The sequence below is a fragment of the Canis aureus genome, chromosome 12, assembly GCF_053574225.1.
Source record: "Canis aureus isolate CA01 chromosome 12, VMU_Caureus_v.1.0, whole genome shotgun sequence".
Lineage (NCBI taxonomy): Eukaryota > Metazoa > Chordata > Mammalia > Carnivora > Canidae > Canis > Canis aureus.
In genome coordinates, this window is record NC_135622.1 from 42,072,664 (window position 1) to 42,090,097 (window position 17,434).

Genomic DNA, 17,434 nt, shown 5'->3' on the forward strand with positions numbered 1-17,434 from the left:
AAGGTAAAGGTCATTGGTGACCTTGACATGGGCAGTTTCAGTGGGGACAGTGGGACCCAAATCCAACTGCAGTGGACTCAAGACTGAATGGGAGACCAGGCAGTAGATTTGTTTTCTTAAGATAAAAGAAACAACAGAGAGAGCCAAAGATGTTGATAGGAAAATAGAAATGTTGAAATCAGATAGCCTCTGATTTCAGGGAGGATATTGCTGATGCAAGAACAAGAAGAAATGCTGGGGCTGGGGTGCGGCTGGAGGAAGCTAGAACAACAGGGCACAGCGGTGACTGAGAGGGATTGCTTGAAAGAGATGCCAGTGGAGGTGAAGTTATCACAAGGTCCAAGCTCTGACCATGGGTGTGAGCAGCCAAGGCAGGGTGGACTGTGGGGTCACCTTACAGCCTTGAATTATTCTTTGTTTCATGCTCTGGCACCCTGGCCGGAGTGGGAGGGCTGCGGTGCCCGGATCTCATCATCATCATCACCGGATCCTAACAAAGCGCGTGCACACAGCGCGCCCTCCAGGGATGTTTATTGTACTCTTCTATCTCTATTTCAAATGCTGAGCACAGTTCTCCCATAACAGTGACTCTTCAAGTTTTAGTAAATTCATCCAGACCAGGGAAGAGAATCATCTGGACCAAGGTCACCTTAGTGCAAGGTATTTGTCAGCCTGTCAAGCACAGCCTTTGGCTGATCTGCCCCTGAGTCAGCTGCCTCTCCGTTGCTATCTTGGGGGTTGGTTCAAATTACTCGGCTTGGTTCACCTAAGCCCCTCTCTACTCTCCACATCCTGCTTCCTTCGGAACCCTGTGTGACCTCCCTCTGCCCTCCCTTCCTCCCTCATCCTGCCCCTCAGCTCCCCACTCACTCTTCCCTTTACCTAGCACCCCCCTCTCATCCTTCTCTTCCTCTCTCTTGTTCCTCTTCCTTTCTTTGGTCCTCACCCATGACCCATCTACAGGTTCCAGCCTTAAGCACCAGGGTAGCTGACTCAGGGCTCTTTCTTGTCCTCCTCAAGCTGGCCCCACATTTATATATTTCAGAAGCCTGCTTGTGTTCAGCCGGTGGTCCACTATGACCCCCATTTTCTTTTCCCCTCACTTTCCAGATACCTTGGTACTGCTTTCCTTCTGGTCCTCCTCTTTGAACAAGGGGCGGGCTTCCTTGGCCTGGCCGGAGGAGAAGGCTGTGAGTGCAGGAGCGGACTGAGATGAGGGCAGGGCAGGCTTCTCAGGGGCGGCAGACCTGTCTCTCACAGGCAGGGCTGAAGGTCTTGGCTCTGAGGAGTCAAGAACAAGAATGGAGCTGAGGACACCCAGCACTCTGAAGCAGCACCCACCCCTTTGGGCTACCCCTGGGGTTCTGGAACCCTGTGGATGGTGTGACGTTTTACTGCCTAAGCCTACTACTCTCCACTGTTCTGCCCAATGCTTTCTTGGTGGTGAAACTTTATAGAACAGCACTGGCGGGCATAGAAGGGGCCGCCCAAGGACCAACATTCTCCTCTTTTCATCTGTGCATCCATCCTTCCAACCAACCATCCATTCAATAATTATCACACACCTTATTATAAGACAGGGAAGGGAGGAGGCTGGGCAGGAAACAGGGGGCAAGTCTGTTATCTAGGAAGTTCAAGATATTGTTTAAGAAGCTTAAAAGAATGTCAGTCTATCTTACCCAGGAGGTGTGTACCGCAGGAAGAGAGAAAATAAAATGAACCCAGTCGTCACACAGCATGAAGGGACCAGAGAAGTAAGCAATGCTAGTCTGATCCCCTCGTTTGACAGACAGGCTGAGACCCAGCACCCTTCACAAGCTCTTGTGATTGATGCAGTACAAATTCATTTCCAGGGGATCCCTGGGTGGCTCAGCGGTTTGGCACCTGCCTTTGGCCCAGGGCACGATCCTGGAGACCCGGGATCGAGTCCCACATCGGGCTCCCTGCATGAGGCCTGCTTCTCCCTCTGCCTGTGTCTCTGCCTCTCTCTCTTTCTCTGTGTCATAAATAAATAAATAAATAAATAAATAAATAAATAAATAAATAAATAAATAAATCTTTAAAAAAAATTTCCTTTCCAGATGACATCAAATCGGTAGGATCTCTTGGTCATTCTAGATTTTCCTAATCAATAGATTTCAAAGGTAGCATGTCTTATTATGGAGGCAGGATAGGGGTAGATTAGTCTTCTTTTAATGAAAGAAATGTTAACTGGGTTCTCCTGTTCACAAACTTTGGAGCTCACTGTCCTTGGGTGAACTTGCAAATAAGTTGTCCACCGGAATGGGGGCCACCATCTAGGGCTGCCTGTTGCTGGAAGGAGTGCCTGGAACCAGAGGCTCCAGTAGGGCTCAGCCTGGACCTCAGCTTACCCTGAACCTCAGCCCAGCCCATGCCTTCTGCCAAGGATCCCTCTGCTTGGATCCCAGGAGAAGGATCAGGGGCCAAGATGGAGGAGGGCAAAGGCTCCATTTGCCCAGAAGTAAGGAGCAGGGCAGAGGACACAGATGTCCGGGTGCCAGCTAATTTGGGGGCAAGGACTGCAGGAATGCCACAAGTTTGGGGGAAGCCCTCAGCTTCAGACAATACCACGTGAGCTCCTTGTATCCTTGTATGTGGTAGGCGTGTTATTGGACAATGTTATCCCCAGCTAACGGCTAAAGGGTCTGAGAGGGCTTTAAGAACTTTACTATTTCATATCCCCTCTCCTCACCTCCACCTCAAGAGACATCCTAGAAAGCCTTGTCTGAGCAGCCTGGCCCCTACGCCCAAACCCCCAGGGACCTGGTTCTCAAGCAGCAGCTGGTGATGCAAACAAGGGATTAGTTACAAACTGGGTCTCCTGGCCCAAACCCCCATGCTGGCAGTTGGGGGACACTGTGGGTGCCAGCGTGTGTCACAGCAGACCACCTAAGTTCATCCCACCGCAGCCCAGCCAGAGAGCGGCAGGCGAAGCAGCTGCCGGAGGTCTCTATGCCAGCTCTGCTTCTTGGGCTCAGCTAAGGTCCTGACCCTGGGGCTTTTTGGGAAACAGCCTCCCCCTCACCAACTGACCCACTTGCTAAGCTGTACAGAGTGACCTGCCGGAATGCTGGACTAGGAGCCTGCCCCCTCCTGCCAGTCAGCACAGCAGCTGCGTCAACCCTCATCCCCACGCTCGGGGTGCTCAGTCCAGATCCCCTCACCCAACTTGCCCTGGGCTTAGCCTCCCTCCTCCCCACAGAGTTAGGTCATCAGGCTGCAGAGCCTCCTGCTCCCTTCCGAAGGCTCTCTGCACCTGCTGGCTGCCCGCTCACTTCCAATCCAGTTGGCCCTATTCTCCCAACACCAAAACCCTCTGGGACCAGCTGACCAAGGGGTTCATGGGGTGTGGTTTAATTTCTCACTCCACCTAGTGAGGAACATTCTCCTCTACTTGCTTAAAACAGTGCAGGGGCGGCTGCACAATGTGTCAGAAGCATGGTCTTTGGAGGCATGCAAGGTGCATGCAAATAGGACAGGCTGCCTCCCATGCCAGGGACGGGGTCCAGCCCGCAGTCTCGGTGCCCCCGTCCCTGTGTCACACAGGCACTGTGCTTCTCTCTCAGCTGGGGTATCGTGGAGCTCACGTACTGGTATACGCCCACATGCCTGGCACAGAGCAAGGACCGCTGTCCTCGCAGGTGGCACTGCCGGTGGCCTCGGCTTCCCCATCCAGGACATGAGGGGCTCATACCTACTCCAGGCTTAGTTCTGATCTCATACCCAGTTTAGGAAGCAGGGAGTTGAATAAGCAGCAAGTGGGGGTATGCATAGGGAGTACATACCCAGAGATTTAGGGGTCTTCTCCCGAGGCCCACTCTCCCGAAACAATCTTAAAAGAATGGGGGAGAAAAGAAGCACCATGAGAGGTGGCAAGTAGGAGCCAGTGTGGTGAGGAGCGCTGGGTGGCTCCGGGATGGCACAATGGGCGGGAGGGGGGACCCAGGGAGGGGCTGCGGGTGGGCTCTGTAGAGAAGCTCTTGGCTAAGAGTTCAAAGCTGCAGGAGATGCTGCTCCATCTGCAGAGTGAAGCGCAGGCTGACCGCGGGGAGACCAGACCAGGCCGGGCTGGGGCCAGACACAGATGCCGCAGACCCCTGCCTCCGCCCTGCTCAGGCACCCGTGGCTTCTCCCCGCTGCCCCTTCGGGGTCCCCCCCTCAGCATGCACCATGCTGGTCACCAGTGTGGTCTAACTCAGATCTGGTGGCACTTCCACACCAAAAGGCCTTCAGTGGTGCCTTGCTACTTCAGGATAAAGCTCACGGTCCTGGGTGTCGCACACGGGGCTGTGCGGCCCTGCTAATCGCCCCCGCCTGTGTCACACCAACACCGGTGCTGCCGTGCCAACCCCTTGCGGTTCCAGGAATGCCTCACACTGCTTCCTCCTCATCTTACAGACTCTCCCTCAGCTGTCAGCTCAGGCCTCACCTCCTCCAAGAAGGCTTCCCGGCCTGATTGAGATCATTTCCCAGAATGATGGGTGATGGGCAGCCTTCGATCTTAGCACTTCCCTCCCTAGACGTCGATCCAACGGTTTACTAATAAATCTCTCTCATGAGTTCCTAGGACACAGAGACTGTCTTGTTTGGCTTTGTTTCCACGGCGCCTGGCACACAGCAGGTGCTTAGTAGCACTTAAGTAAACGAATGTAGGGATGGGTGGGTGAACAGCGAAGGGAGGAAAGAAATGCTAATGGAGGCTCCTTCCCATGTGTGTGCTAGCCACCCCCGGTGCCTGGAGAGAAATCCACGTCACAGGAGGGTGGCACATGAGCAGATATTTATTGTGTGACTTACCCGTGCCAGGTACCAAGCTTGGCACCATGGGAGCCACACAGATTTTGAAATATGGCCTCTGCCTGCAGTGCTCCCAGTTGATGGATAGATAGGCAGTTTAAATAAAAGTGTGGTCAGGAGGCCCATGGGCTGGATGCCACATGGACAGCACAGAGGAGGCACCTCCCCCCACCCCACCCCTCACCCCAGATCGCTATCCCCAGGGAGGGCAGGGAAGGCCTTGGTGCATGGACTGGTGGGGATTGAAGAACCACAGGAGCTGAATGGGGCCCTGGGGGAAGGCTGGTGCTGGGGCTGCGGGACGGAGTGGGAGGTACCCCCCGGGGCTCTGGAGGCAGGAAGGCTCCTGCAGGGCAGCACAGAAGGCGTGCAGAGTGGCGAGCTGGGACAGGCCCTGAACGTCAGACCAAGGAAACTCGGCTTTAAGCTGCAGGCCCAGGACGTCATAAAATGTGAATCACATGGAGGAAAGGTCTACAGGGTGCTGCAGGAGAACAGAAGATTAGCACGCAGAGCCCAGGCAGCAAGCAGCCGGGCTAGGAGCTGTAGGGGGGCTCGAGAGGGAGCCGCTGAGAAACAGAGACCAAGGCAGGGGCAAGAGACGGGTGGCAGCCTTCGTATTTTCCTTGTTTACAGAAGACCTGGTGGGGTGTGGCAATCTGTCAGGACCGGAAGCCACAGGAGCAAGAGCCAAAGATGATGCCAAAATTAGAAATGGAAGGGACCTGGTGGCAGGTCATGGGAGGGAGGGAGGCTGGGGAAACGTGAGGTGGCCCATCAGTGTGGCCGTGATGGTGGCACAGACCCCCTCTCTCCCTCTGACGCCAGACCTGCATCGGCCAGGAGGACCCTAGAGATGCCCACCAGGAGGGTGGGATGTGGAGCTCGACTCTAGGGAGACCGAGGGCGGAGGGCGCATGAGGAAGACTCCTATCCCCGCATGCTGCCAGCACAGACGAGACTCCCCCGGAGAGAACAAGGAGCTGGCACACAGGGCCAGGACCAAACCGCAGGAATGGCCACGTGTAAGAGATGGACGCAGGAGAGTGCAGGGGACACTGCCTAGAAGGTCAAGAAGTGGGCTTCAGGGCGCCTGGGGGGCTCAGTGGGTGAGCATCTGCCTTTGGCTCAGGTCATGATCCCAGAGTCCTGGGATCCAGTCCTGCATCGGGCTCCCTGCATGGGGCCTGCTTCTCCCTCTGCCTCTCTCTCTGCCTCTCTCTCTCTCTCTCTCTCTCTCTCTGTGTGTGTGTGTGTGTGTCTCGAATGAATGAATAAATAAAATCTTAAAAAAAAAAAAAAGAATGTTTCAAGTCAGGAGGACAAAGAAGGAGAAGATGACAAGGATGTCACCACTTCACATGATGTGAAGCCTCGAGCAGTGAGATGGGTGTGATGGCCTGGGGTCCTGTCCCTCCAGCCACCAGGGCCACCTCTGAGGGGAGAAAGGAGGAAGGACACGGGGTGCAGAGCAGAGGGCAATGGAGCGCTCTCCTCCAGGAGCAGGCCCACCTCGGCCAGCGCTGGGAAGGAGGGAAGACAGAGGTGAGGGGGTGGGAGAGAAATGGGTGAATTCAGTTCCGCCAGCCCCAAATTGATGTGAGAAGGGATACCTCTCTCCCTTCTCCTGTGTCTCTCTGTCTCTGTCTGTCTCTGTGTCTCACACACGTGCACTGGCTCCATCAGTCTGGACTGACTGGGGATGTTCCAGGGCCTCTGAAGAGCTCCTGTGTGCCACTCAGGAGCCATAAATTCAGATTCATCACGACACAGCAACCCTCCACCCCCCTGGTTCTCAAACAGGTTTGAGGATGAAGACCTCTTTTCAAGCCCAAAACTTTTGTGAGCCATCCCCTCCCACTTCCATACACATACCTGGTAGTACTTGTATTTTTAGTATCTGTTCATTAAGAAAATATGTAATAACAAAGAGCTACTGTGAATGGAGCTCGTGTTTTGTTCATCCCTGGAGACCCAGAGGCCTCAGGAGACGGGTGGACAACGGAGGCCGAGGGGCGTGAGCAGGCGTCGGTGCTGTGACCTCCCTGGGCCAGTGGCTCATGGGTGAGCCAGTCCTCACGTGCCCGGCCCCCCAGAGCTCTGCCCTGGCCCTGTGCAGCGGATCTGGGGGCAGGGGGCAGCGAGAAGGGGACAGGACTGCAGGGCAGTTTTGACTTAGGGTCGCTTACTGTGTGCGGGGGACCCTGAGGCCCGTGAGGACATCCTGGCCTGGAGGCAAGCAGCTGGGAAGGGAGCCAGGTGTGCAGGAGGAGGTCCCAGCAGACACCCCGGCCTTCGGGATGGGTGGGATCACAATGCCCCCCAGCGACTTGTGCATCTTCTCGTCATTGCAGTGCAGGTATTGTCTGGAGATCTGCACCTGGAGCGGAGGTTGGGGGGAAGGTTTTGGATGCTCACATTCCAGGCCCTTCACACAGGGCGGTCCCTTTCATCAGGAGCCACCTGGAGTAACAAGCAGTGCTGGGAAGTGTCTTCTCATTTTTCTTTTCAGCTACACAACCCTGGGACCCTCCCACCCACACCGAAAGCTCATTGTTTCCTTACCCCTCCACAACAGAAGACCTGCCAGGGGGGCCCCCTCATCCCTACTCCCTTTTTGTTATTATTATTTGTTTTTCTCCTCACTTCAGAAAATCCTACAACATCAGAGATGAAAGAGATCTTCAAAAACATCTAGTCTAATATCTTCTTTTTATAGACGTGCAGACTAGGCCTAGAGGGGACCATGACTGGCCCAGGGTCACACAGCCAGTGAGCGGCAGAGTGGAAGCCAGGGCATGAGCAACTCTGGAACATGGAGACCAGAGAAGGCCTAGGGACCACCAAGTGTAGGACTGGAGGGCACACAGCCTGTGCTCAGCACCCCTGGGGCAGCCAGCCAAGCTCCCAGGCCAGGTACAAAGGCTTTGGATGCTGTGGGGAAGATGCCCCTCCCAGTGCCACCCCTGCCCTTGAAGGCAGCCCCTCGCACACCTCCAGAGAAGCTCAGGGCTCAGGGACCAGGGTTGGGTGGTAAAGAATGAAAATAAAGACAGGACAGACAGGCAAAACTCCGAGCAGCCAAACCACCTTACCTCCTGGGCACCGGGTCTCAGCCCCTGCGGACCCTGACTGCTCCCAGGTGGGTCCAGGCCCTTCTCCTTGGCTCCGCCGGCCTCAGGGGTGGTGGGGATGCTCTGGATGGGAGGCATCGGCCTGGGCAGTCTCAGGAGCCTCTGTGAGGTGGCCCGGGGGATGGCACTCCTCAGAGGAACTCCTTTGGGAGCTCCCACAGGATCCAGGGAGACTGGGAGGGGTGGGGCATAAGTTAGTCCCAGGAGCACGGGGAGTGAGGGAATCCAGGTACTGGCAACAGGGCCATATGTTCCAGGGATGCCTGGGATTGTGAGGGGAGGAGGAGATCACCCCAGCCCCACCCCCACCTCTAGGCTGAGCAAGCCGACACTGCTGAGGGTCTGTTCCCATTTCTATAAAATTTGGTAAAAAGAGCCAATCAAAGTCATCTATTTAAAATTCAGAGGCAGGCTGGACAGGAAGGGAAGCACGCCAGTACTAGACGAGGACTGAGGCCAGTGGGCTCCGGGCCGGCCTAGTGGCTGGGGGAGCTGGGCAAGTCTCTGAAGTCCCATTTGCTCTTCTGTGAAATGAAAGGAGTGACGTCAAGGGGTTATCCAAAGATTCAACGACTTGCGTACAACACCACGAAAGGACCTGGCACATGGCGGGTGCCCATAAATGACTTCGGTGCCCCCGTCCTTTTCAGCTGATGATGTAGGGGTGCTGCTGTTTTGACACAGGGGACACCCTGACCTAATCTAAAAGCAGACCATTACACTCTCAGCTCCTTTACGAGTAACTTATGTGCCCAACAGGCATCCTCTCTGCCCCTCGCCGCACCCCATCGGGAGCAGCCGCATGTCCCTGCCGTCCCTATGGTGGTGAAAAAAAACAAATGAGTGTGTAACTTTCAAAGGCCATTTCGTTCCAACTACATCAAAGCAGCTGCATCAAAACAACCAAGTCAAAATAGCTTCTCTGGCTCCCCTGCCCAGCCTGGCTCTGCTTTGCCCTGTCATCAGTTCTGTGAGCGTGTTGAAGGGAGAGATGTAAGGACGGGGTCACAAGCTGGGTGGAGACGGTACCCACCTTGGACCCCCTCTGGGTGGTGGCATAGAGAGGCCAACATAGCCTCAGTCCAGGGTGGAGAGGACAGCCCAGGCCTGCTCAGGGGACCAGTGGGCACTGTGCCACCACACTTGCTGAGGGACCTGATAAATCAAGACCACTTCCCATCTGTACATTGCATAGAACAACCCCTGTTCTTTTTCTCCTATGCTAGAACTTGGTGAAAAAAAGAGATGACAGGTCTAGAAAAAGACTTCAGACCTCTCAAGGAGGGAGTCACTGGCCTGGCAATTCCAGAAGTTGAGCCACCTGGAAATTCTAAGCACTCTGACCACCCCCCCACCTGCTGCCTCCATAATGTCCAGCCCCAGGGGGACTCCTAACAGGGGCTCCCTTGCATTTTCCTGGGCACCGTCATGCCCCAGGGAGACCTCAAGGGAAGCAGGGCTGGCCAGGTACAACCCCAAGTCTGACAGCGGCAACCACCTGCCCCTCAACAGGATGTCCCCCTTCTTCCTAAGACTTCAAGTCTTCTTATTCCTTGTTGCTCAAGCATTCACTGAGCTAAGAAAAGACCCAGTGACACGATTTGTCCAGGAGAAGAGGAGAGAGAAAAGAAAATGAAAATTTATTAGGTTCTACCCACAACGCCAGGTGCTGAGAATTCTGTGCACGATTTGTCACTGAACTCTGTCACACGGCATATTACTATCGCCATCACACTGCAGGAAAACCGAGGTTGAAGGGGTGACTTGCCCAAAGTCCCAGAGCCAGCCAGTGTCAGGACTGAGATTTGAACCTGGCCCGTTTTCCTGGTTTGTCCACTACTGGAATATAAAGTTCCCACTGCTTAATTCTTTGCTCATCTCCTCAACAAACGTTTCTGGAGAATCTCCCTTGCCAGGCAACTCTCTCCGTGCCCGCCCTCTTAGAGAATACCGCCAAGTCCAAAATTCAGATGTGGAACAAATAATCACACAAGTGAATACACAGATGCAAACCGTGAAAAGAGCTGAGACGCAAAACTGGAGGGCATTAGTAGAGAGTGTCACTGGGACGGAGGCAGACTGGGGAGGCAAGAAGGCCCCTCTGAGGAAGGCTTCTGAGCTGGGCAGGAAGGATGGGCGAGCAATGGAGGGAGGTGAGGAGGTAGCCTGTCAGAGCCTGGGGCTGGAGGGAGCCCACCTGCTCCAGAATGGGGGGGGGGGGCAGTGTATCTGATGAGCAGAGAGCAGGGGTGAGTGTGGTGTAGACAAAGGGTGAGGACAGACAGCCTCGTGCACAGGGGACTGTTTAGGAGCTTACTGTAAGCACATCCCCAAACCATGGGGTGGTTCTAGGCATCACTGGTGGGAGTGGGAGGAACTACATGATCAGGTCGGCACTTTAGAAAGATCCTTCTGGAGAGAAGATTTGCAGGAGGAGAAGGAGGCAAGGGGGAATGGGGAGCTTCATTGGGAGGCCACTGCAGAGCCCAGGTGGAAGGTGGCCTTCCCAGGAGGGCAGCTCGCTGGGTGCGCCCTGACCAGCTTGGGAGAGAACCCAGCTGCCAGCAGAGACCTACCGATCCTCACAGCCAGGTAGCCTGGGGTCCCTGGCCTCAGGGTGAGTGGGAGATGGGTACACTGGGCCCAGGGCTCACCTCGGGAGGATGTTGCCAAGCCCTCTGAGAGCCTCCTTTTCTTGAGCTTGTCCTTGATCTGGGTGGTGTCCCGGGCCACACTGTTGGCCTCAGACTCCAGAGAGGAGAAGGGTGCTGGGGGGCTGGACCCCAGGGACAAGGTGGCCAGGCTCCTGGGGTGGCCATTCCTGGCCTGCCAGCTCTTCAGGGGGGCATCCAGCTTGAGGCTGCTGGGGTCCCTGCGTCCACTCAAGAGGTGCAGCGGCTTCTCCAGCGGGACGCTCAGAGTTGGCTGGAGGGAGCCTGAGGGAGACAGAGGCAAGAGTAGCTAGGCACACAGCACCCACGGCAGCACGGGGCACCAGCCAACTCTTCGGTGCTGCTCCCTTAGAACCATCCGGCCTTGCCCCATGAATCCTGATCACTTGGCGTCACTATTGCTCCTTGGCTCAATTCATTCATTCAACAGCCTCTGTGAAGCCTAACCTTAACAAGACCTGTGTCATGAGCTACTCGAGGGAAGAAAGGGGAGTCAACATGCAGCCCTATTACAGCACAGACATGAGGCCATAAATACTTAGGGAAGACCTTCTGCTCAGGGACCACCATCCAGCAGCAAGTTCCAGGACCCCAACCAATTCATTCAATATACCCCACAATAGGGACGCCTGAGTGGCTCATTTTATGAGCCTCTGCCTTCATCTCAAGGTGTGATCCTGGGATCCGAGATCAAGTCCCACATCGGGCTCCCTGCAAGGAGCTTGCTTCTCCCTCTGCCTGTGTCTCTGCCTCTCTCTCTGTGTCTCTTATGAATAAATAAAATCTTTAAAATATATAAATATATACCCAACAATACCAAATGCAGATTGAAAAGAGTTCAGGTGACTCAGAACAAAGCATGCTTCCACGCAGACACTGGCTTATCCAAGTGCTCATTCAACAAACACTCAGTGAGAGCCTCTCGTGGGTGCCAAGCACTGTCCAGGCAGTGGAGGTCCAGAGATGGGGGAGACGCAGTCCTTACCACTAAAGGACTTTCAATCTATTCGAGAAATAAGATTTGTCCCTAAATGGGTTCATTACAAGGTAAAAGGTGAGATGTGCCGTAAAAGTGATCTCAGTAAAATGCTTTATGCATGTAGAGAAGGAAGAAAAGGATCTAGAAAACCTTCATGAAGTAGTGATGTTTGAACTAGTCCTTGAAGGAGCCCTGACCATGGGAGAGCCGGGGAAAGCAAACCAGGAGACCAGCTTTTAGAGTTTCTACCACACACAGAAAGCATTTTTTGGAGTCTCTTCTCATAAGCCGTGACCCCTGCAGAAAGAGGTCACAGATCCTGGACAGCACCAGACCCAGCAAGAGGTGACCTTGGTGCCACCCCAGGCCTGTAGCCTGAAGGAGGGCCAGCCGCTAGAGTAATCATGTTCTCCATTGCAAACCCTCGAACCAGGGCTCGGCAGGGAAGGGGGTCTGCAGCTGGAAGTAGAGCAGAAAGAGGCCGGGAATCTGGATGGCTGTCCTGAACACCACCACGCCAGCGGCTGTCCCCTGCCCGGCGGCCTCTTCCTCGCCTTCCGCCCTGGATGCTGCCTGCCTGCCCAGACCCCCAGGTGAGGGGCAGCAGGCCCTGCCCTCCCGGGGCTCTCCCTGTGTTCTGCGGACAGTGAGGGGTGTGCTGGGATCCCCACATCTTGTTCCTGTAGGTCCCCCTCTAGCATCTCCATCCCCTGAGCCACAAAATTGAAAGGACCCACCTAGAATTGAGGGGCATTTAGAGCAGACACTACTGTAAATATAAGCTCTGCCTATAGCTGGGGGGCCCAGCCAGGCATCTAGGCCATCGCACGTCCTCTCTCCAGGCGGAGGCCTAGGCTCTGCTCTCCGCTCCCCAGCCCTGATGGGGCAGCTGCCCGTGGAACCCGGAGAGGCCACTCGGGGCATCGAAGGCCACATGGTGGGATTGCATCAGCAGGCCTCGTCCCCCAACCTCACCTTCTCCATAAGCCTGCAGCCTGGAGTCGCTGCGTCCAGCCGGGGGCGCGCGGGGCCCAGCGCTGGTTCGAGGGACACTCCCACAGTACTGTGCCACCGGAGCCGGAACTTTGGCTGGGGACAGAACACAGGAAGAGCAGCACCTGAGATCCGGACGGGCAACAGACTGCCCCAGCACCCTCCCCCATGGGGGGCTCTGTGGCCCATACCCCAAGCAAGAGCCTGGCCCAAGGTGGGGACCTCGCACCCTGCACCCAGCTGGCCAGGGTGCCATGATCCCACCAAAGCCCACCACCTCGCTCTGCCCAGCCTTCTTGGCCTGGCTCCCCCTTTCCACACCTGCCGGCCTTCTCTGTCCAGCTGTGCTCCAGCCCCGACCCCTACCCGGCCACTCCACACCTTCACAGGCCCCTTCACGGGCTCCCTCCCCCACACTCCCCTGCCCCACCTCCCCTGCACATCTCCCTCTAGCTGCTCACATGGGCCTCTCCCTGCCATGCCTTTAATTGTCACCTTCATGCAGTAACCCCCAATCTATGGCTTCGACCCTGACCTCTCCCCACGGTGGCTGGTGGCCAAGCAGAGCATTTAATTACCATCCCCAACAACCCTCTCCTGAGAGTCCTCCCGCCCCTCATCAGCGTGTCCTGCACTGATCCTTTATCTCCTCCAAAACCTCCCCGGCTCAGCAAATTGATTCGGTCGATCCCTACTGCGGATATGTATCAAACGCTGCCTGTCAGGGGCTCTGCGCCCCAGTCCCCAGTGATACCGTTCTGGGCAAGGCCTGAAGGCCGGTGGGGGAGACGATGAGGAATAGGCAGTGACAGTGTGGGGCTCGGAACCCAGCGGTGGGGCCCCGAGCTGAGGGTCAGGAAGTGGGGAGGAGGCCTCGGCTAAGCAGTCACTACTTTGAGAAGCCTTGCCTCTCCTCCGTGTCCCCACTGCAGCCCAGGCGTGCTCCACCTTACCCACCCCACCCTGCCACACCCTGGCACAGGAACCCCGTCCTAGTCTTCTTTGCAGGACCTGCTCAGGAGGCACTTAAATGTTAGCAAGCTGAATCGTTGGCCCTACACCCCCTGGCTCCCCATCTGAGGTACATCTCAGGACCACCAGCTGGAGAAGCCCCCACCAAGGTGCAACCCAGCACACCCACTCCCGGGTGGAAGGTCCCTAGACCAGGAGTCAGTCCCTTGCTCTTTCTGTCAGCTGTGGGACCTTGAGGAAATAAGCTAGCCTCTCTGAGTCTCAGTCCCCAGATCAGTGAAGCAAAGGAGTTGGACAGGATTAGGGGTTCATACGGTCACACCTTCATTCTATTTCTAGATTTCCAGGTTTTTCTTAAGCTTTCAGCACTTCCCTACAAGAATCTAATGTCCAGCAGGATCTGATGTGGCACTAAATTATTAAAATTGTTCTTACATTAACATATCAAAGCCCCAGGGTGCTCTGCCCCTAGGTAATGACCTGTTTCCTGAACGACTCTGTCATGGCAGGGTCCTCTACCTCCCTCCCAAGTCATCCCAGAGCCTTGGCTCCAACCTCTCCAGGGAAAAGCAGCTCCCCACCTCACTAGCACCCCTTCCATCTGTGGCAGGACCTGTGGATCTCCTCACTCTCCAGAGGACACTGAGGTTCATGTAGCCAGCTCCCAGAGGCAGAGCATCAGACCTGGAACCCCACCTCCCGACACAGAGCTAGCCACGCTGTTCCCATCCTCCTGCCCTGTCAGCCGAAGAGACAGAGACACCCAGCCGTCCCTGAGAGCCCAGCCTCATGTCCTCTGACCACAAAACAAGCCAGCTCCTCAGCCAGCCCACCAACACAGACAATGGAGGCACAGCTCAGCCTCTAGTGAATTTCTAGAACACTCTGAGCCTTTCCCTGGGGCCAGGAAGCCCCCAGACAACAAGCTGAGCATGGACGGCCAGCGTCAGCCAGCAGAGAGCTGGGCCGGGGGGAAAGGCATGGCCACCTGCCTGCTACGTCTCCCAGGCAGAGTACAGCCCCTTACCTGGAGGGACAGCATCGCGGCTGCCCATGCCCTGGGTGGAGAAGCTGCCAGGAGGTTGTCCGGAGGCAGGTGCTACTTCCTGGGCTGTAAACACAGTCCTCGGGCGTCCAGAAGGCTGCAGCCCGAAACATCCAGGGCCTACAGTAGGGAGCGGCAGAGCGAAGTCTGCACAGATAACACACTTTTTAAATGACTTTGTAGGAAGCCCATCAGGAGCCGAAGTACTCTCCCAGTGAGAAAATTTGCTGCTGGACCAAAGGACATCTCTTTTCTGACGTTCTGACTCTCTGAGACACTTGAAACTTTCCAAGTGCCAAGGCCGCATGACCGTGAGCAGGGCTGTTTTACGAAGAGTGTCACTGAAAGTCGCTAAGCTGGCTAAACTTGTGGCTTTGACAAGGACACCTTAGGGTCTCTGGGGAAGGTGGAATCTATCAAGGCGGAATCTGATGTCTTCTTTCTCTATTAGTTTCTATTTTCTTCAAACACCTGTTTTCTGGGGATCCCTGGGTGGCTCAGTGGTTTGGTGTCTCCCTTCGGCCCGGGGTGTGGTCCGGGGGTCCCAGGATCAGGTCCCACATCGGGCTTCCTGCGTGGAGCCTGCTTCTCCCTCTGCCTGTGTTGTGTCTCTCATGAATTAAAAAAAACAAAAACAAAACCAAAAACCTGTTTTCTCTGCTGCTGCCCCGGAAGCTCGTAACACATGTAGAGCTCCGTGACTCCGCTTACCGCTCAGGATGTGGCAGGGTCTCCCCAGAAAGCAGCTCCCTGGTTTCTCTCAGGACGTGCCAGCCTCTATCTGCACGAAGTTCATGGCCCACCTGTCTCACCAAGCCATACACCTCTGACCCTGTCAGCGAGTCACCGCATCGCCCTGTGGCCAACTGCTTGACCAGTTCAAGCCTCTTTCTGGTCTCCCTTAATCCCCTGGGGTCAATCATCAGCTCTCACTCCGGACCTGACTTCATTCTCTTTCCATGTGACAAGGGTCTCACCATGTGACTTCACCCAATTTAATAGTCTTTGCTGAGATAAGGGTGACCTGTTTTCACCTCGACAGGTAGGGAGGTGGATGGCCAGAGTGGATCAGTGACAAAATCAGGGGTAAAGGCCACATCTCCCAATCTCTACTCTGGAGCAGCTCCCTCGAGGTATCATCTGGGGACAGGGTAGGATGCAGTCAGTGCCAACTTCCTTTTGCTGAGCAGCAAATCCCAACTCAGAAACTGAGAAAACCTCCTTCCGTCTGGAAGCCAGCCTGCCACCGTCCCCACCCTGGCCCCAGAAGGCAGAGCAGCTCCTAGCAACACTTCTGGCCCCAACAGAGGTTCCAGCTCAGCCTTTGCCTGGTCTCTCTGCTTACGTCCTCAAGCCCTCAGGTTCCCTGTCCAAGGAGAATTTTCCTCGCAGCTCCCTGTCTGCTGACTACTAGGATAAGTATTTGGCCACAAGGGAATGTCCCTGAGACCCAGCACTTCTCCCAAGCAGGTGGTGGAAGAGGTCTCAACAACCCGCCCCTCGTCCCAGTGGGCTGGCAAAGAGACTCAAGAGATTGGCAAGCAGCTGCTTCCGGCAAAGCCCAGCAGGAATGTTCCAGGCGGGGACAGGCCATCCACAGCTGAATTAAAGCAAAACAAGCCAGAGCCCAGGCATTGCAGACAGTGAAACCTGCCATTTCTAACCAGAGCATTGGCTTTCTATGTGAATTATATGCAGAAAAGCGAGATTTAGCTACAGCCCTTGTTCTCAGCCTTGGCTGCGGATCACAGCCACCCGGGAACAAATAGAAAGGACGACAGATTCCAAGGCCCCACCTCTGGCCTCTACTGAATTAGAGTCTTCTAGGGACCAGGTCATGAGAATCTGTTCGGTTACTTTTTCTTGACTTCTGAGTGATTTTGATGTTCAAACAGGATTGAGAACCACTGGGCTACAGTTCGCATTCACTTCCGACTGAGATCTCAGCCCTGCTTCTCACCTTATGCTGTCAAAGTGGTTATTACTGCCTCAGTTTCCCCAAAGTGATCACTCTCTAGGAGACTAAAGAGAAAATTTGGAGCTACCTGAGAGTACAGATGGCATATGTCTCAGTGGCCAGCGCTACTGCTAAGGGCCTTCTGAACAAGACAGCCCCCTCCCCACTTGCCACAACCTCCTCAGCAGGCACAATGGCCACTGGGCCAGAAGCTGATATTACTCCATGCCCTGGGGACACCTGCAGCACAGAGAAGAGACCTGCAGCCACGTCATAGCCTGCCAGGGCAACCCAGCCACCAGACCCCCTCTCAGGCCTGCTCCTGACCGTGTCAACAATGTGTGACCTCTAGACCCCCAAGGTCTGTGTGCAGGATCTCCCAGGCACCTGCCCAAGGGGAAGTGGCCACAGCTGCATGTGGCTAATGACCATGTCTTATGTCTTATGTGAAAACAATGGGTAGCACCTCCCCAGGAAAGTCACAGAGGCCTACAACCTGGTAGGAGCTTAAAAATTCATGTACAAACTATAAAAACCAAGATCAGAAATCCCAGCCCAAATGTGGATAAAACTTTGGGCCTTAGCATCAAGTGTACTTAGCACCTGATCCCCCAAGACACAATTCACTGAACCCCCACTTGCACCTGGCACTGTTCTGTTCTGGGCACCAAGGAATGACTGTTCTCTATTGGAACAGCCAACCCCTGACCTACAGGATGACTAGCCAGTGGGTTCTGGGGACCAAAATTCTGTCCTTACTCCCTGAGGCTCTGGATTGCCCAAGAGAGCTGGCTCCTCCACCCTTGGCCTCCCAGTTTAGGGAATGGAGTGGGCCAAGGTAACTGACCATTGTCTGCTCCTTCC

At 55.3% G+C, this 17,434-nt stretch overlaps 1 protein-coding gene across 7 annotated transcripts in view; it reads right to left on the minus strand.

The window, feature by feature from the left end:
- TOGARAM2 (TOG array regulator of axonemal microtubules 2) overlaps positions 1-17,434 on the minus strand; it is a 90,132-nt gene that overhangs the window by 55,693 nt on the left and 17,005 nt on the right. For 4 of the 7 annotated variants that reach the window (XM_077843730.1, XM_077843735.1, XM_077843729.1 and 1 more), the window contains exons 3-9: positions 14,596-14,733; positions 12,579-12,692; positions 10,607-10,888; positions 7,914-8,125; positions 7,008-7,198; positions 3,807-3,853; positions 1,115-1,281 (exon numbers count right to left, since the gene is read on the minus strand). In XM_077843730.1, the coding sequence (XP_077699856.1) occupies positions 1,115-1,281; positions 3,807-3,853; positions 7,008-7,198; positions 7,914-8,125; positions 10,607-10,888; positions 12,579-12,692; positions 14,596-14,733 (1,151 nt within the window). Of the gene's footprint in view, positions 1-1,114; positions 1,282-3,806; positions 3,854-7,007; positions 7,199-7,913; positions 8,126-10,606; positions 10,889-12,578; positions 12,693-14,595; positions 14,734-15,324; positions 15,446-17,434 lie in introns of all 7 variants that reach the window. The other 3 variants (XM_077843733.1, XM_077843734.1, XM_077843732.1) reach the window with 1 other exon arrangement.